A 13,620-nucleotide genomic window follows, 5' to 3' on the forward strand; every position below is an offset into this window, starting at 1 on the left:
TTAGATTTGCTGCTCCTAAATGTCTGACAATGAGAGTACTCATGTACTTGTTAGAAGTAACAGATCATTATACAATTTAGCTAACCACTTTGCAGAAATTTATCATTTAAGAATGAAATAAATTTTGCAGTTTGTTTTGGGCATTCCTCTCCAACAGAGACAAAAAATGATTGAGACAGAGCAAGTATACTTACAGATGAATCACATATACGACAAAGCGGCTGCCTATCTCATGTTTCAATCAGTAATGGTTTCAGACTGTTAATTTCATATTGTTCTAAGTTGCCTCATTGGATTATTTAAAGTGGGTGATGGTCACAAGAACTGTTCAAATTCAAATCTAGTGTCTACACTTGATTCAACTTATTGATCAGTAGAAAAGATATTCAAATTGCTCTATTGATGCCTGCGATGATCATGTGGACTGTTCTGAGGCTGTAACCAATGTAGAAAAAAACTGAAGAAACGAAGGCTCACAAGGACAATTATCGAGAAATTAAAGCAAGTATTATAATTAATAACCTTGCTATAAACATGGAATTCAAAGTTGAATTAATGCTTGTTCGGCAATTGGCAGTCCATGGACCACTTCAAAACCTGCTGATGATAAGCAATTGAAGCATGAATTGGTCTAGCTGATAAGATCAGGACTTTGCTTGTCGTCTTCTTAAAGTTATCGCTTGCAGCAACATATGGCAGAAAAAAGGTTTATCTGGAAATGAAGAAAGATCTAGACGAAGATGAAGATCTAAAATGAAGAAGTCAAATACCAATTCTCTTATAAGAGGTACATCAGCATCAACTTCTGCGAAATTGATTAATAAGCCAGTTGAAAATACTCTGAACCAATTCCTTGACAGCAATTCTTCCGGGCCTATAAAACACCGTGCTCTGATCGCTCTTCTTCATCTAAAGCAACTAGAAGAGACGAAGAAAGGTACAAGCAAGAACAAGTGAGAGTAAGATGGAAGTGCAAACTCTTTGCAGGGAGATCTCCGAGGTATGCACCTCTAGTTGTTTTCCTGTACCATTAATCAAACCTGTTTGAATCTGGCAACACTAAGCCCCGCGCAAGAGCCACCAGTACGAGGACCACGCGATCGAATTTTGTGAAATTATCGAGAGGTTTATGTCTCCTGAACACCCATTTCACCAATCATGAGTCTCTTCCATCCCTCGATGAAGCCTTTCAGAGCTTCATCACAATTTATCCGGAGTACGGTGTGAGAACACACCGAGCAGACCACATCCGAGGCAATGAATTCTCTCATTTGTCTAGACAGGTTTGTCTTGACTATCTGGATTCAGCCTCTTCTCTTATGAACAAATGCACCCTTCAGCGCCATCGTCATCTTCTATTCCTTCGACTTCCAGCCACCTGCAGCCTCCTTTCTTTAGCGTCTCCTACAAGTCAGCAAGCTTGACTTCCCAGCTGCGGAGAGGCAACCAAGACATTGATCTGGAATCGGCAATTAGGCAAAAGATCATGCACTTCTTCAACATATTGGATGATGAATACTGCATGGTCTGCACTGCAAACAGGACTGCAGCTTTCAGGCTGTTGGCAGAGTCCTACACGTTCCATTCCAACAAGAAGCTACTCAGTGTTTATGATTACGAGAGTGAAGCCGTGAATGCGATGGCCGAGAGCGCACAGAGGAGAGGAGCCAAAGTCATGTCTGCAAGCTTCTCATGGCCAAGTCTAAGAATTCATTCTGCAAGTTTGAAGGAGAAGCTGAGAAACAGGAAGAAGAAAAGAAGTGGCTTGTTCGTCTTTCCAGTTCAGTCGGCGATAACTGGAGCCAGGTATCCTTATCTGTGGATGAATTTGGCAAAAGACAATGGATGGCAAGTAGCACTGGATGCTTGTGCGTTGGGGCCAAAGGATCTGGATACACTGGCGATCTCGTTGCTCCAGCCGGACTTCATCATCTGTTCTTTTATCAAGGTGTTGGGCGAAAATCCATCTGGATTCGCGGGACTCTTCGTCAAAAAATCCAGCATAGCTACATTACAGTCGTCGACGATTGCCAGGAGCATTGGAGTCGTGAGCATCGACCCTGCAAGGATGCCGTCGCAACTCGATGATGATTGTTCAACCACAAACTTGGACGCTGAGTGCTGGAGAAACCAATTCGAAGAGGAGATTGATATCCAAACGACAAAGTCATTTTCTTGTCCACTAGAAGGAAAAGAAGACATCTCACCTTCTATCACAGAGTTGGACCCTTCTGTTCGATCTGGAAAAGCCACAAAGGTTTCAGTAATAGATAAGAAAATGGAAATTTTGTGCAGAGGATTAGACCATGCAGAATCATTGGGTCTGATACTCATCAATAACAGATTGAGATGCATAACCAACTGGCTAATTCTTGCTTTGATGAAGCTGCAGCATCCTCCATCAGAGACTGGTCATTCACTAGTTAGAATTTATGGTCCAAGAGTAAAATTTGACAGAGGACCTGCCTTGGCATTCAACATCTTCGACTGGAAAGGCGAGAAAGTAAAGCCAGTACTCGTGCAAAAACTTGCAGACAGAAGCAACATTTCCCTCGGCTGCGGGTTCCTAAGCAACATTCGGTTTGCAGACAAACATGAAACTGAAAAGGATGAAGTTTTGGAGAGCAGAAGGCCGTCCTCTGAAATGCAAGTCGCAGGCAAGAAGAGAGGTAAAGAGATGTGTGGAATCAATGTTGTAAATGCTTCCTTCAGCTTTCTCACTAACTTTGAGGATGCATATAGACTCTGGAATTTTGTCGCCAAGTTCCTGGATGCAGATTTTGTCGATAAAGAAAAGTGGAGATATATGACTCTGAATCAGAAAATGGTTGCAGCTTAATTTAAGTTTTTCTTATCCTTTGCGTGTATTATTATTGTTTGTCTCTTTAAATTATGGAAATGATGGAATGATATTACAAATCAAGAAAATTATGTTTCTCCCAGTAGAGAACTTGCAAACAACCAGAGATTGATCATCAATCCAATAGACGCAGTTAGTCCATAAATTTACAATCCATCTAGCATAATTTAACAAGGTTTTCGAATATTTTTCTAAATAAAAAAAATTATTAATGCTCAACATCCTTCCTGCATAGGGCAAGCAATCACGAAGACGATGGGTTTCACCGATTAAGCGCGTTCGCCACGGATGCGGCGAGCAAGCTGGATGTCCTTCGGCATGATCGTCACGCGCTTAGCGTGGATAGCGCAGAGATTGGTGTCTTCGAAGAGACCGACAAGGTAGGCCTCCGCGGCTTCCTGAAGCGCCAGGACGGCATGGCTCTGGAAACGTAGATCCGTCTTGAAGTCCTGCGCGATCTCGCGAACAAGGCGCTGGAACGGAAGCTTTCGGATTAGCGACTCCGTACTCTTCTGGTATTTACGGATCTCGCGGAGCGCCACCGTTCCGGGACGGTACCTATGAGGCTTCTTCACGCCGCCGAGTGGTAGGGGCCGACTTCCTCGCCGCCTATGGCAGATCGATAGAGGAGATTTCGTCAGAAAACTAAAAGACGACGCAAAAACAACATCTAATCGATCGATTGATCAGAAGAGTAGGCACCTTGGTGGCGAGCTGCTTCCGGGGGGCCTTGCCGCCGGTGGACTTGCGAGCGGTCTGCTTCGTACGAGCCATGGATCGGCGCCGGTAAAGGAAAGGTAGGGTTTCGAAGCGACAGAACCTCAATCTAACGAGATCGAGTCTGTATCGGGGAAAGTACGATTGGGCGTATATATTGGAAGATCAGTACGATTTCCCTTGGTGACAAGGTGAATCTGACGGTGAGCGATTGGTTGAGATAGCACGCAATCCGTGTCCTTTGTGTTATTGGTGAACAAGCTGTCGATGAGGATTGCTGAAACGGGCGTTCGTTGTACGGTTGTGATTGGTTAAGGGCGATCCACGGTTTAAAACGAGGACGACAGTTCGTTTGGATTCCTAGAAAACCGGATGCCGGCAAACCGGTTCTGTTAAATTTGCTAAAATTTTTAAGAGTGGAATAATTATTTCGGTAAATTTTCAAACCACGTAGTTACTCATGTGATTTAGCCATACTCATATAGTGTGACGTGGATTCAATTCTCATTTTATTTTTAATTTTATTTTATCTTTAATTCCGTTGGCATGATAATATCATCAAAAATTATACTTAGCATGAAAAATCTCAATATGAATGGAGCATGACATTTACATTGACAATGGGTCCCACTGACATTGTATGCAGTTGTGAGTGTCATGTTACATTCAGGATTTTCATGCTAAGTATCATTTCTTTAATATCATGTGCATTTAAAATAAAGATCATTTCGAACCGTGTTCATGTCTTCTTGAAGAAAACTAACTTCATCCGAACTAAAGATGATCATTGACGAATGATACAGTTTATTTTCCTACAAATGATAATCTTTTGCTGAGCGAAAAATCAAACAGAAAGAAATTGACAAATGTCATACTGGTGCCTAATATTTTTTGATGAACGGTGCAATTTCTTGTTATAGAAAATGAGGAACGGAGCATAGGTTAAAATGATCACTCCGGTGGAGTTTGATATCTGATGAACTTTTCAACTTATTATACATAGAAAATGTGATCGAAGAAAACATAACAAACGTAGCTCCAATACAACTTCTTCTCCTGCAAATAGTGTAGTTTATGTCTTTGACGATCTTCAAGAGGCAATTGCTCCCGACCACATGCATCTCTCATGATGACAAAGTTAAAACTAACGAAACCGCCCGTCGCTACAGGCAATGGCTTTGATAGTTCTCAATGTTGAACACCGGATGTAAGAAGTTAGTGCACTCGCTGAGTAATATGCCCAACTTTTGTGTTGGGCCCACAACCCTCGTAACATAGTGTAGTGGTAAGAAGTGGAGTGTTTTTCTTAAACAATTAAGGTTCAAAACGCATGTAATGCATGTATGAGACGTTTAAATAACTAGTGATGTTGGAGTATCATATTAAGAGCCAATGCGCTTCTTGAATTTATTTGGTGGACAGAATATAAAGATGGATCATCCAATTAGTTAGATACTTGGTATAAAAAATTGTATTGTTCCCATGGATATGATGCAATAATAAGAGAATCAAAATTTAAATTTTGATAAGAAGAATATTTTGAAAGTTTGACTTTTGAGTATGTATAAGTTGCCCCCAGGATGTAGTTGAGTTAGTTATGATAAAGCAGACTTGTTAAAGTGTGCAAGGGTCGAATCTTAACGAAATCGAGGGAATGCCCTCCTCCATCATTGTCAATTGTAATTTCTCGATTTACCTTCTCACAGTTGATCATGAGATCAATCGTGTGAGAAGGTAAATCAGGAAGTTGCAGTGTTGCTCCCACAACCCTAATGGCATATTATTCCCATGGATATAATGTAATAAAAATTTAGATAAGAAGAATATTTTGATAGTTTGAATTTTGAATATGAATAAATTATATTTTAAATTTATTGGCGGGAGAAGATAGTCTCTCATATAAAAATAACAATAATATATGTATATATAATTAATATTTATCAAAATTGAGTCATCGAAAACTTAGAGATAGAGAAAAATGGATGATAATAACAAGTATTTAAAGCATAACTTCAAATATGAGGAAACTTCAATTAGTAAATGTGTGTGCTTATTTATAATACTCATCGTGAGTTGGAATGAATATTTTTTATTTCTCAACAGTATATCTTTTCAATGAAAGTTCGTCTTCATTTGTTATAATATATGATGAATACAAGTTACAAATAAGAACTTATTAGTATCAGATACAAGGTGGATGCAAATTTAAAACAATTTTAATGGTATTAGAACAATTCTGTTGCAAAAATAACATCTAATAAAAAAATTATTTTAAGATAAGATGATTTTTTTAAATATAATGTGTGCCATTTTGATGATAATAAAAATTATTTTTTAATTTTTATTCTTGTCAAAATTATTCTAATTTAGTTAAAACTGTTTCAATATTTTTATAATATTTTTAATTGAAATTACTATTTACGTAGAATTGGAGAGTTATTTTATCTACTAAAGTAATTTTAAATACTACAGAGTAATTTGTAAGAGTGTCCATACGAATTGAGTTAAAATAAATTTTCTAACTTGAACTCGGTCTGAATTTGAAATTAATATGAAAATTATAAACTCGAACACGAATGTGGATAACCTGACCAATCCGATCTGATGTAATAAAATAATTAAATAAAAATTTAAAATATATAATAATAATATTTTAATTTAAACATATAATAACAAACTTCATCGTAATTATATTTCATATTTTTAAATATTTAAATTGAAGAGTTTAATTGTCTAAACTATACCCTAAAATTCTAATTCGACGACTCGGGTCAATTTAAATATTTTTTCCAAGTCAATTTTAGATACAACTCTATTTGATTCGAATCTTAAAATCTCTAATCCTAATGTAATATTTTTCAAATATTTTTTCCAAGTCAGTTTTAGATACCATGTGTGGACATACGAAGATGGACAGAATAAGAAATGAGAGCATTAGAGAGAAATTTGATTCGAATCTTAAAATCTTTAATCCTAATGTAATATTTTTCAAGGTATCGATTCAGATTTAATTGATGGGTCAGATTCATTTTTTACACTGTTAATTATTTTGATTGATATTAAAATAATTTTAATTGATATTAAAAATATTTTTAATTAATATTTAAATAATTTTAAATAAAACGATTATAATAATATTCAACCAATTTAATAAAAAAATATTTTTTTAACAAAAAGTTAGGATCTTTTAATTAATTTTTTTTAATTGGCATTCATGCCGATTAATCTTAAAGTAATTGATTCGATTAATTACTAGAGTAAATAAAGAAATAAAAAAAAATACAAATAACCATCCAATTTAACAGTGAACGTTATCCAATCCACTATCCATTTGAATGATTGAAAAAAAATCCTCATAAATTTATCACAATTAAATCTAGAACTCCACAATGAACATCTTTTCAATTTTTTTTATCCATTTAATATTTCATAATAAAATAATTTGAAATATAAAATAAATTTTAATAGAATCGGCACTTCAATAATTACTATGATTAATTGGTTAATGATAAATTAACATTTCTTCGTCGTTCCACTTCAATTATTGTCAAAGACGTTCGAAGAATTCGTAGTTGGTGAGATCCATGGCCACCGCCTCCTCCACATGCGCCCCCGCCGCTGCCCAGCCCCTGGTCAGCCTTTCCGGCTCCTCTCATGGCTCCCGATCCTCTGATCGCCTCATCCTGGGCGTCACTCTCAGCTCGCTTGCTAACCGCTCCCTTAGGTCATCTCCGTCGACCCTTCGTTTTCTCCGCTGCAGACAGCCGGTGCGTTCGAATGGGGGCATGGCACTTGTCAGGGCTTCCGCCGTGGAGGCAGTCGAGACGGCCGCCTCGGAGACTCTCGTCGAGAAGTCTATCAACACGATCCGCTTCCTCGCCATCGACGCCGTCGAGAAGGCCAAATCGGGCCATCCGGGGCTCCCCATGGGGTGCGCTCCCATTGGCCACATCTTGTACGACGAGACCATGAAGTATAACCCCAAGAACCCCTATTGGTTCAACCGCGATCGCTTCGTGCTTTCCGCCGGTCATGGATGCATGCTCCACTACGCCCTTCTTCATCTCGCAGGCTACGACAGCGTCACGGTGAGGCCTTGGGTGTTTTTAAAGGCTTAATTTGGGTCTTGCTAACTTGATCCGATGGAAAGGTGGCAAACTTGATGTGCTATTTTCTGTCACGTCGGACCATCCCCGGAAAAGGACTTGAATTTGGTTGTTTCTTTCCCCCTCTTTTATCTTTAGTGATAGCAGTGAGATCTCACATGGACCAGCTGAATTTATATCTTGTATATTTATTAAGTAATTTATCCGTTTTGTGTTTCTGGTGTTTGTAATCGTTCATCTTGTATGTTTTATAGTTTGAATTTTGATCAGCAACTTTTTTTAGACTCATCTGAAATTTGCATTCCCCCTCTATTTTCTTTATGATCGTTTGGACCTTTCTACGATGGAATAATTTTGGGTCATCTGAAAACTACCGTCCTGCCTGAACATACATTCTTTGTTAAACCATTGTTTTTCTTGGTTAGCTTCATCTTCAACGACATTATAGAGCCTAACTTGCTTCAGGATAAGTGTTGCCAACAGTGATACTACTAATATTCGAATAGTGTGTTTCAAAACTGGGATATTTGTCTGTACAAGGAAATTATTTAGTTCATTGCTTTTTTCCTCTACTGAATAAATGTGGGATATGTTATATCACATGGTTTTGACACATTGATCTGCTCTTTAGATTGAAGACATAAAGGAATTCCGGCAGTGGGGAAGCAGAACTCCTGGTCATCCTGAAAACTTTGAAACACCTGGAATAGAAGTCACTACTGGTTTTGCCACTTGAAACTGATAAACTTAGATTTTTATTTTGATAAGGAGTTGATGTCTTGATTCCTTGCTAACTTGATTGATTGTCATGAAATTCTGCAGGCCCTCTAGGTCAAGGTATTGCAAATGCCGTCGGTTTGGCACTTGCTGAGAAACATCTAGCTGCTCGTTTCAATAAGCCTGACCACGAGATTGTTGACCATTACACGTAACTGATCTCTTTCACTCTTCATTCTGTGTTTGATAATTTGGAATTTTCAGTTTATTCCTATGATTCACCTGATATTCTGATGGTGTAGGTATGTTATTCTTGGGGATGGATGCCAGATGGAAGGAATTTCAAATGAAGCTTGTTCTCTTGCTGGACATTGGGGTCTTGGGAAACTTATTGCATTGTACGATGACAACCACATTTCAATTGATGGAAACACAAATATAGCATTTACAGAAGATGTAATTGCTCGTTTTGAGGCTTTGGGTTGGCATACCATTTGGGTCAAGACTGGTAATACTGGCTATGAAGATATTCGTGCTGCCATTAAGGAAGCAAAGGCCATCAAAGACAAACCAACACTCATAAAGGTTGCATGCCTATTGCTTAAGGAGCTTAAATTTTGGAGATGAATATTTAAGATTGCATCAAAGTCATGACTGATGAGATGTTGTATTTGTGCAGGTCACTACCACCATAGGTTATGGATCACCAAACAAGGCAAATACATATAGTGTGCATGGAAGTGCGCTGGGTTCTAAGGAGGTTGATGCCACTAGACTAAACCTTGGATGGGCACACGAGCCATTCCATGTCCCTGAGGATGTGAAGAAGTTAGTAAAAAAAAAATTCTCTTTAGCTAACAAATAGAGAAAATATAATCAAATTCAGGGTCTTGGTTTCATTGCAGTCATTGGAGCCGACATATTGTACAAGGTGCTGCTCTTGAAGCTGAATGGAATTCCAAGTTTGCAGAGTATGAGAAAAAATATAAGGATGAAGCTGCTGAGCTGAAAAGTATCATGTCAGGGGAATTGCCTAATGGCTGGGAGAAAGCTCTTCCGGTGAATTTCTTATTATCTCTCCATTTTGGCACTGTTACATTAACATCATATCTGTGTAGTTGCATCAGATTATTGCCATTTTTTCTTCTTTCCAGACATACACACCAGGAAGTCCTGCAGATGCTACTAGAAATTTATCACAGCAGTGCCTGAATGCACTTGCCAAAGTACTCCCAGGTCTTCTTGGTGGCAGTGCAGATCTTGCATCTTCAAATATGACATTATTGAAAATGTTTGGAAACTTTCTGAAGGAAACTCCTGAGGAACGGAATCTTCGGTTTGGTGTTAGAGAACATGGGATGGGTGCCATCTGCAATGGCATTGCGCACCACAGCTTTGGCCTTATCCCATATTGTGCCACTTTCTTTGTCTTCACTGACTACATGAGAGCTGCCATGAGGATCTCAGCCTTGTCTGGAGCAGGAGTCATTTATGTGATGACACACGATTCTATTGGGCTTGGAGAAGATGGACCTACCCATCAGCCAATTGAGCACTTCTTAAGTTTTCGAGTCATGCCAAACATTTTGATGCTTCGGCCGGCTGATGGAAATGAGACTGCTGGAGCATACAAAGTTGCAGTGCTCAACAGAAAGAGGGCATCGGTCCTTGCTCTGTCTCGACAGAAGCTTCCTCAGCTTTCAGGAACCTCAGTTGAAGGAGTTGAGAAAGGGGGATACATTATTTCAGATAATTCATCAGGAAACAATCCTGATCTCATTTTGATAGGCACTGGTTCAGAATTGGAAATAGCTGCCCAGGCTGCTCAGCAGCTAAGAACGGAGGGGAAGACAGTTCGAGTAGTGTCTCTTGTTTCCTGGGAGCTGTTCGACGAACAATCAGATGAATACAAGGAGAGTGTCCTTCCTGCTGCTGTGACTGCTAGGATTAGCATTGAAGCAGGTGTCACTCTTGGGTGGGAAAAATTTGTAGGAAGCAAGGGCAAGGCGATCGGGATTGACAGGTTTGGCGCGAGTGCTCCTGCTGGGAGAATATACAAGGAATTCGGTATAACTGCAGAAAACATAATCGCAACAGCAAAATCTCTGTGATGTTGGACATAGAATCTGTCTCTATCGACTAAAAGAAGAGCTCCAAATTCAGGACCTGCTTGGAAAAACTCTTGTTGAAGAGGCCTTTGAACCAATAATAAAGTGGCCTCGAGTTGTTTCCTATAGTTTGTAATGCAGCTTCTTCATATGTTTAATTCGTTTGCTAGTGTTGACAATTAATATCATTTTCATCTGGAGTGTTGTTTAGGAGAATCATTTTCATCTCGAGTTAAGATAACTATTCTTCACATCTTACTACCTTTGCCTGCCTTTCTGGATGGGATCTGCTTCAATTATGCATTTGACATAGAACTAAAAGGTTTACTAAAACCAAGTTGATGATTGACTATAGCCAAAGTCTAGGTGATCATGCACTATTTATTAAGCATCTGAAAAGGGACGCCAACCATTTTGTATATATGTGGATGATATTATTGAGACAGAAAATGATGATGAGAAAGAATTGCTAATAAGACAATTAGCTCTTGAGTTTGAGGTTAAAGAGCTTGGAAAGCTAAAATACCTGGCATTGTAGCAGCTCAAGCAAAAGAAAGGTACTTTAATCTCCCAATGGAAATATATAGTAGATCTCAAAGAATAGGGACTTTAGGAAGCAGGGCTATAACCACTGCTTATCATCAGAATCACAAATTAGTAGAAGCTAAAAACAATGTTGTTGGATAGCGCAGGGCATAATCTCTCTCTGACACATACCATAGCTGATACTGTATATGTTGTAGGGGTAGTAAGCAAGTTTATGCATGAACCAAGAGAAGAACATATGCAGGTTGTACAGACCCTTCAGCAGTATCTTCAAGTAATCATATTTGTTGTTCTTAAAATCAACTGGAGTGACACTATGTAGCTGGATTATGATAACAATTCGGCCATAAGCATGGAACACAATTCAGTATAACAGGATCACACTGAGCTTATTCAGATTGATAGGCATTGTATTAGAGAAACAATCAATGTACGATTGTTTACCACAGCTTTATTCCATCAAGTGAATAAAGGGTCTGCCTACAAGTAAGTTTGCAATGATCACAAGTAGAGGTGGAATCTATGGTCCAAAATCAATAAATCGAATTGATTCAACCTGAAAATTTTTACAATTTGATGATTTTGGTTTGAATCTGTATAAATTATTAGAATCTAACCAAACTGTCATCGATTTTATATTCTGTATGTATATGCATACAGAGTTAAATTAGAATGTTAGCTAGTGTGGATTTTTGTTGTGATTGATTAATTTTTAATGTTCCTAATCAATATAATTCTTAAGTTATAGTTATTGATTGTTATCAGCAAGCTAGGTTTTTATTGATTTTGAGTTAATTATATTCATTTTTTAGTTAATGGTTCCAAACAAATTAAAAAATTTAGTTTGACTTCAGCCAACCTGTAATGGAATGGTCTCTGTTCAATTTTGGATTAATTTTTTAAATTAAAATATTGTAGTTTAATTATTAATTTTTTGTAATTTGAAAAATAGAGCCGTAGCATCCTAACCATATAGGAATGTTGGATATTAATTCACTAACATGAGCTGAGTGTTAAAATATTTCTTCTTATAATGTGGAAATATTTCACATCATAAAGTTGAAAATATTTTATACTAATCTATCAGAATAATCTTTAGAATATCTCCGTTAATCATACTGGAGACAGATAACCTCTTTTTTAACTTTGGGCAAATATCGAGAGAGCGCCCTTTATTTTTGGAATCATCATGCCCCATTTTAAATTTTTTTTAATCAAAAGACACTTTCTATATAATTATTCACCTATTTTTTATTATACTATTTTTATTATTATCTTTCTCCTATATTTTCTATCTGAATTTTGAATCAGAGATACATTATAATAGCTACGAAATCATAACTGCTATAATTATAAATATTATATAAATGTTTAAAGACCATAACTTTTATTTCGTGTTGAACTATGAAACACACAATATATCAAATTGAAGTTTGTTCAGATATCTATATTTGTTATCTAGTGTAATATATAACAGTTCAATTTTAGGCTCAAAAATATCGTTTAAAAGTTTTTCAGAGATTTTGAAAAACTTAAAACATCTTTATTTAAGGTTATTTCTATGTTATAGTAGTTATGATTTTATAACTACTACAACTGTTATAGTTATATAAGTTACGAAACTATAACTGTTACAATTACAAACTATAATTATTATAGTTGTAAGCAGTTATAATTTCATAGCTATTATAACGCACTCGATCGATTCATAATTTAGACGAAAAATATATACGGAATAATAATCAGATCAATCTTGGTAGATAATTGTATCATTTTATGTGAAGGTGGGATATTTTTTGATAAAAATTAAAATGGGGCGTTCCTTTGATCATTTAAAAAAAAAACAAGAGATGACTTCTTTATTTTTACCCTTTAAATGGAGCAAACTTGAGATCCAAATATTTTGGTCACAAAGTCATTTATGGGCTAACAAAATGAGCCGGGGCTGTAAGAAGAAGTCTGCATATTTATTGCCATCTCGATCAAAATCTTCTGTTCCCCTACTGGATCGCGACATTCCCCAACTGCCCTCAGGCCGTTGCGTCCTTTTGTTTTTCAGTGAATTTTAATATCATAAATAGAAAAAGGAGGTTTATCTTTCTTAATTATAAAAAATGATGAGTCAAATGAGAAGGGAGAAAAGGCATCATCTGGTACTATCGACGCATTCTTTATGTTAGTCGATGCCTCGCTTTTTCTCCCTCACGTTGTTCTTTCTTTCTTTATGTTTTTCCTTTCTTGCTTTTTCCTGCCTTGTTTTGTTCTTTGCATGCGCATGTCACGGGCAGGCAAAATTATCAAGTCAATCAGGATACCCACTTCTATATACTAATCTCGTTAGTGGACTGGACACAAAGGCTGGCGAGTAGGACTGTTGTTGAGAACGCAATACGCTTCCTTTTTTCCTCGTTACGTGACGTCTCTGCTTCGGCAGCCCACCGGCACCGTTCTAAACCACACCGGCTACAACTGCACGATGATATTCCGCATGGGCCCATGGTGTTTGTTGGCTAGAGACGACGAAGAGGCCACGGCGTCGGATTAGATCCGGATTCTGAAGGGGCGT

The 13,620-nt window shown here is 37.6% G+C and overlaps 1 protein-coding gene and 2 pseudogenes across 1 annotated transcript; 2 read left to right on the forward strand and 1 right to left on the reverse strand.

Moving 5' to 3' along the window:
• The first annotated feature begins 949 nt into the window (after positions 1 to 949).
• Positions 950 to 2,933, forward strand: LOC141827542 (uncharacterized; annotated as a pseudogene).
• A 32-nt stretch (positions 2,934 to 2,965) lies between these two features.
• Positions 2,966 to 3,710, reverse strand: LOC141827543 (histone H3.3-like; annotated as a pseudogene).
• A 3,428-nt stretch (positions 3,711 to 7,138) lies between these two features.
• On the forward strand, positions 7,139 to 10,727 carry LOC141828065 (transketolase, chloroplastic-like). Its single transcript, XM_074715422.1, has 7 exons — positions 7,139 to 7,665; positions 8,315 to 8,405; positions 8,506 to 8,611; positions 8,703 to 8,985; positions 9,080 to 9,228; positions 9,306 to 9,459; positions 9,555 to 10,727. The coding sequence occupies exons 1-7, from the start codon at positions 7,162 to 7,164 to the stop codon at positions 10,509 to 10,511; spliced, it is 2,244 nt and encodes a 747-aa protein (XP_074571523.1). The 5' UTR covers positions 7,139 to 7,161; the 3' UTR covers positions 10,512 to 10,727.
• The last annotated feature ends 2,893 nt before the right edge of the window (positions 10,728 to 13,620 follow it).

Source organism: Curcuma longa, chromosome 4, assembly GCF_044706935.1.
Source record: "Curcuma longa cultivar G26 ecotype Majalengka, Jawa Barat chromosome 4, ITB_CL_G26_1.1, whole genome shotgun sequence".
Taxonomy (NCBI): Eukaryota; Viridiplantae; Streptophyta; class Magnoliopsida; order Zingiberales; family Zingiberaceae; genus Curcuma; species Curcuma longa.

Coding starts and splice junctions, on each gene's coding strand:
- LOC141828065 (XM_074715422.1), top strand. CDS start 7,162: ATGGCCACCGCCTCCTCCACATGCGCCCCCGCCGCTGCCCAGCCCCTG. Junction 8,406..8,505: donor TGGAATAGAAGTCACTACTG/GTTTTGCCACTT, acceptor GAAATTCTGCAG/GCCCTCTAGGTCAAGGTATT. Junction 8,612..8,702: donor GAGATTGTTGACCATTACAC/GTAACTGATCTC, acceptor CTGATGGTGTAG/GTATGTTATTCTTGGGGATG.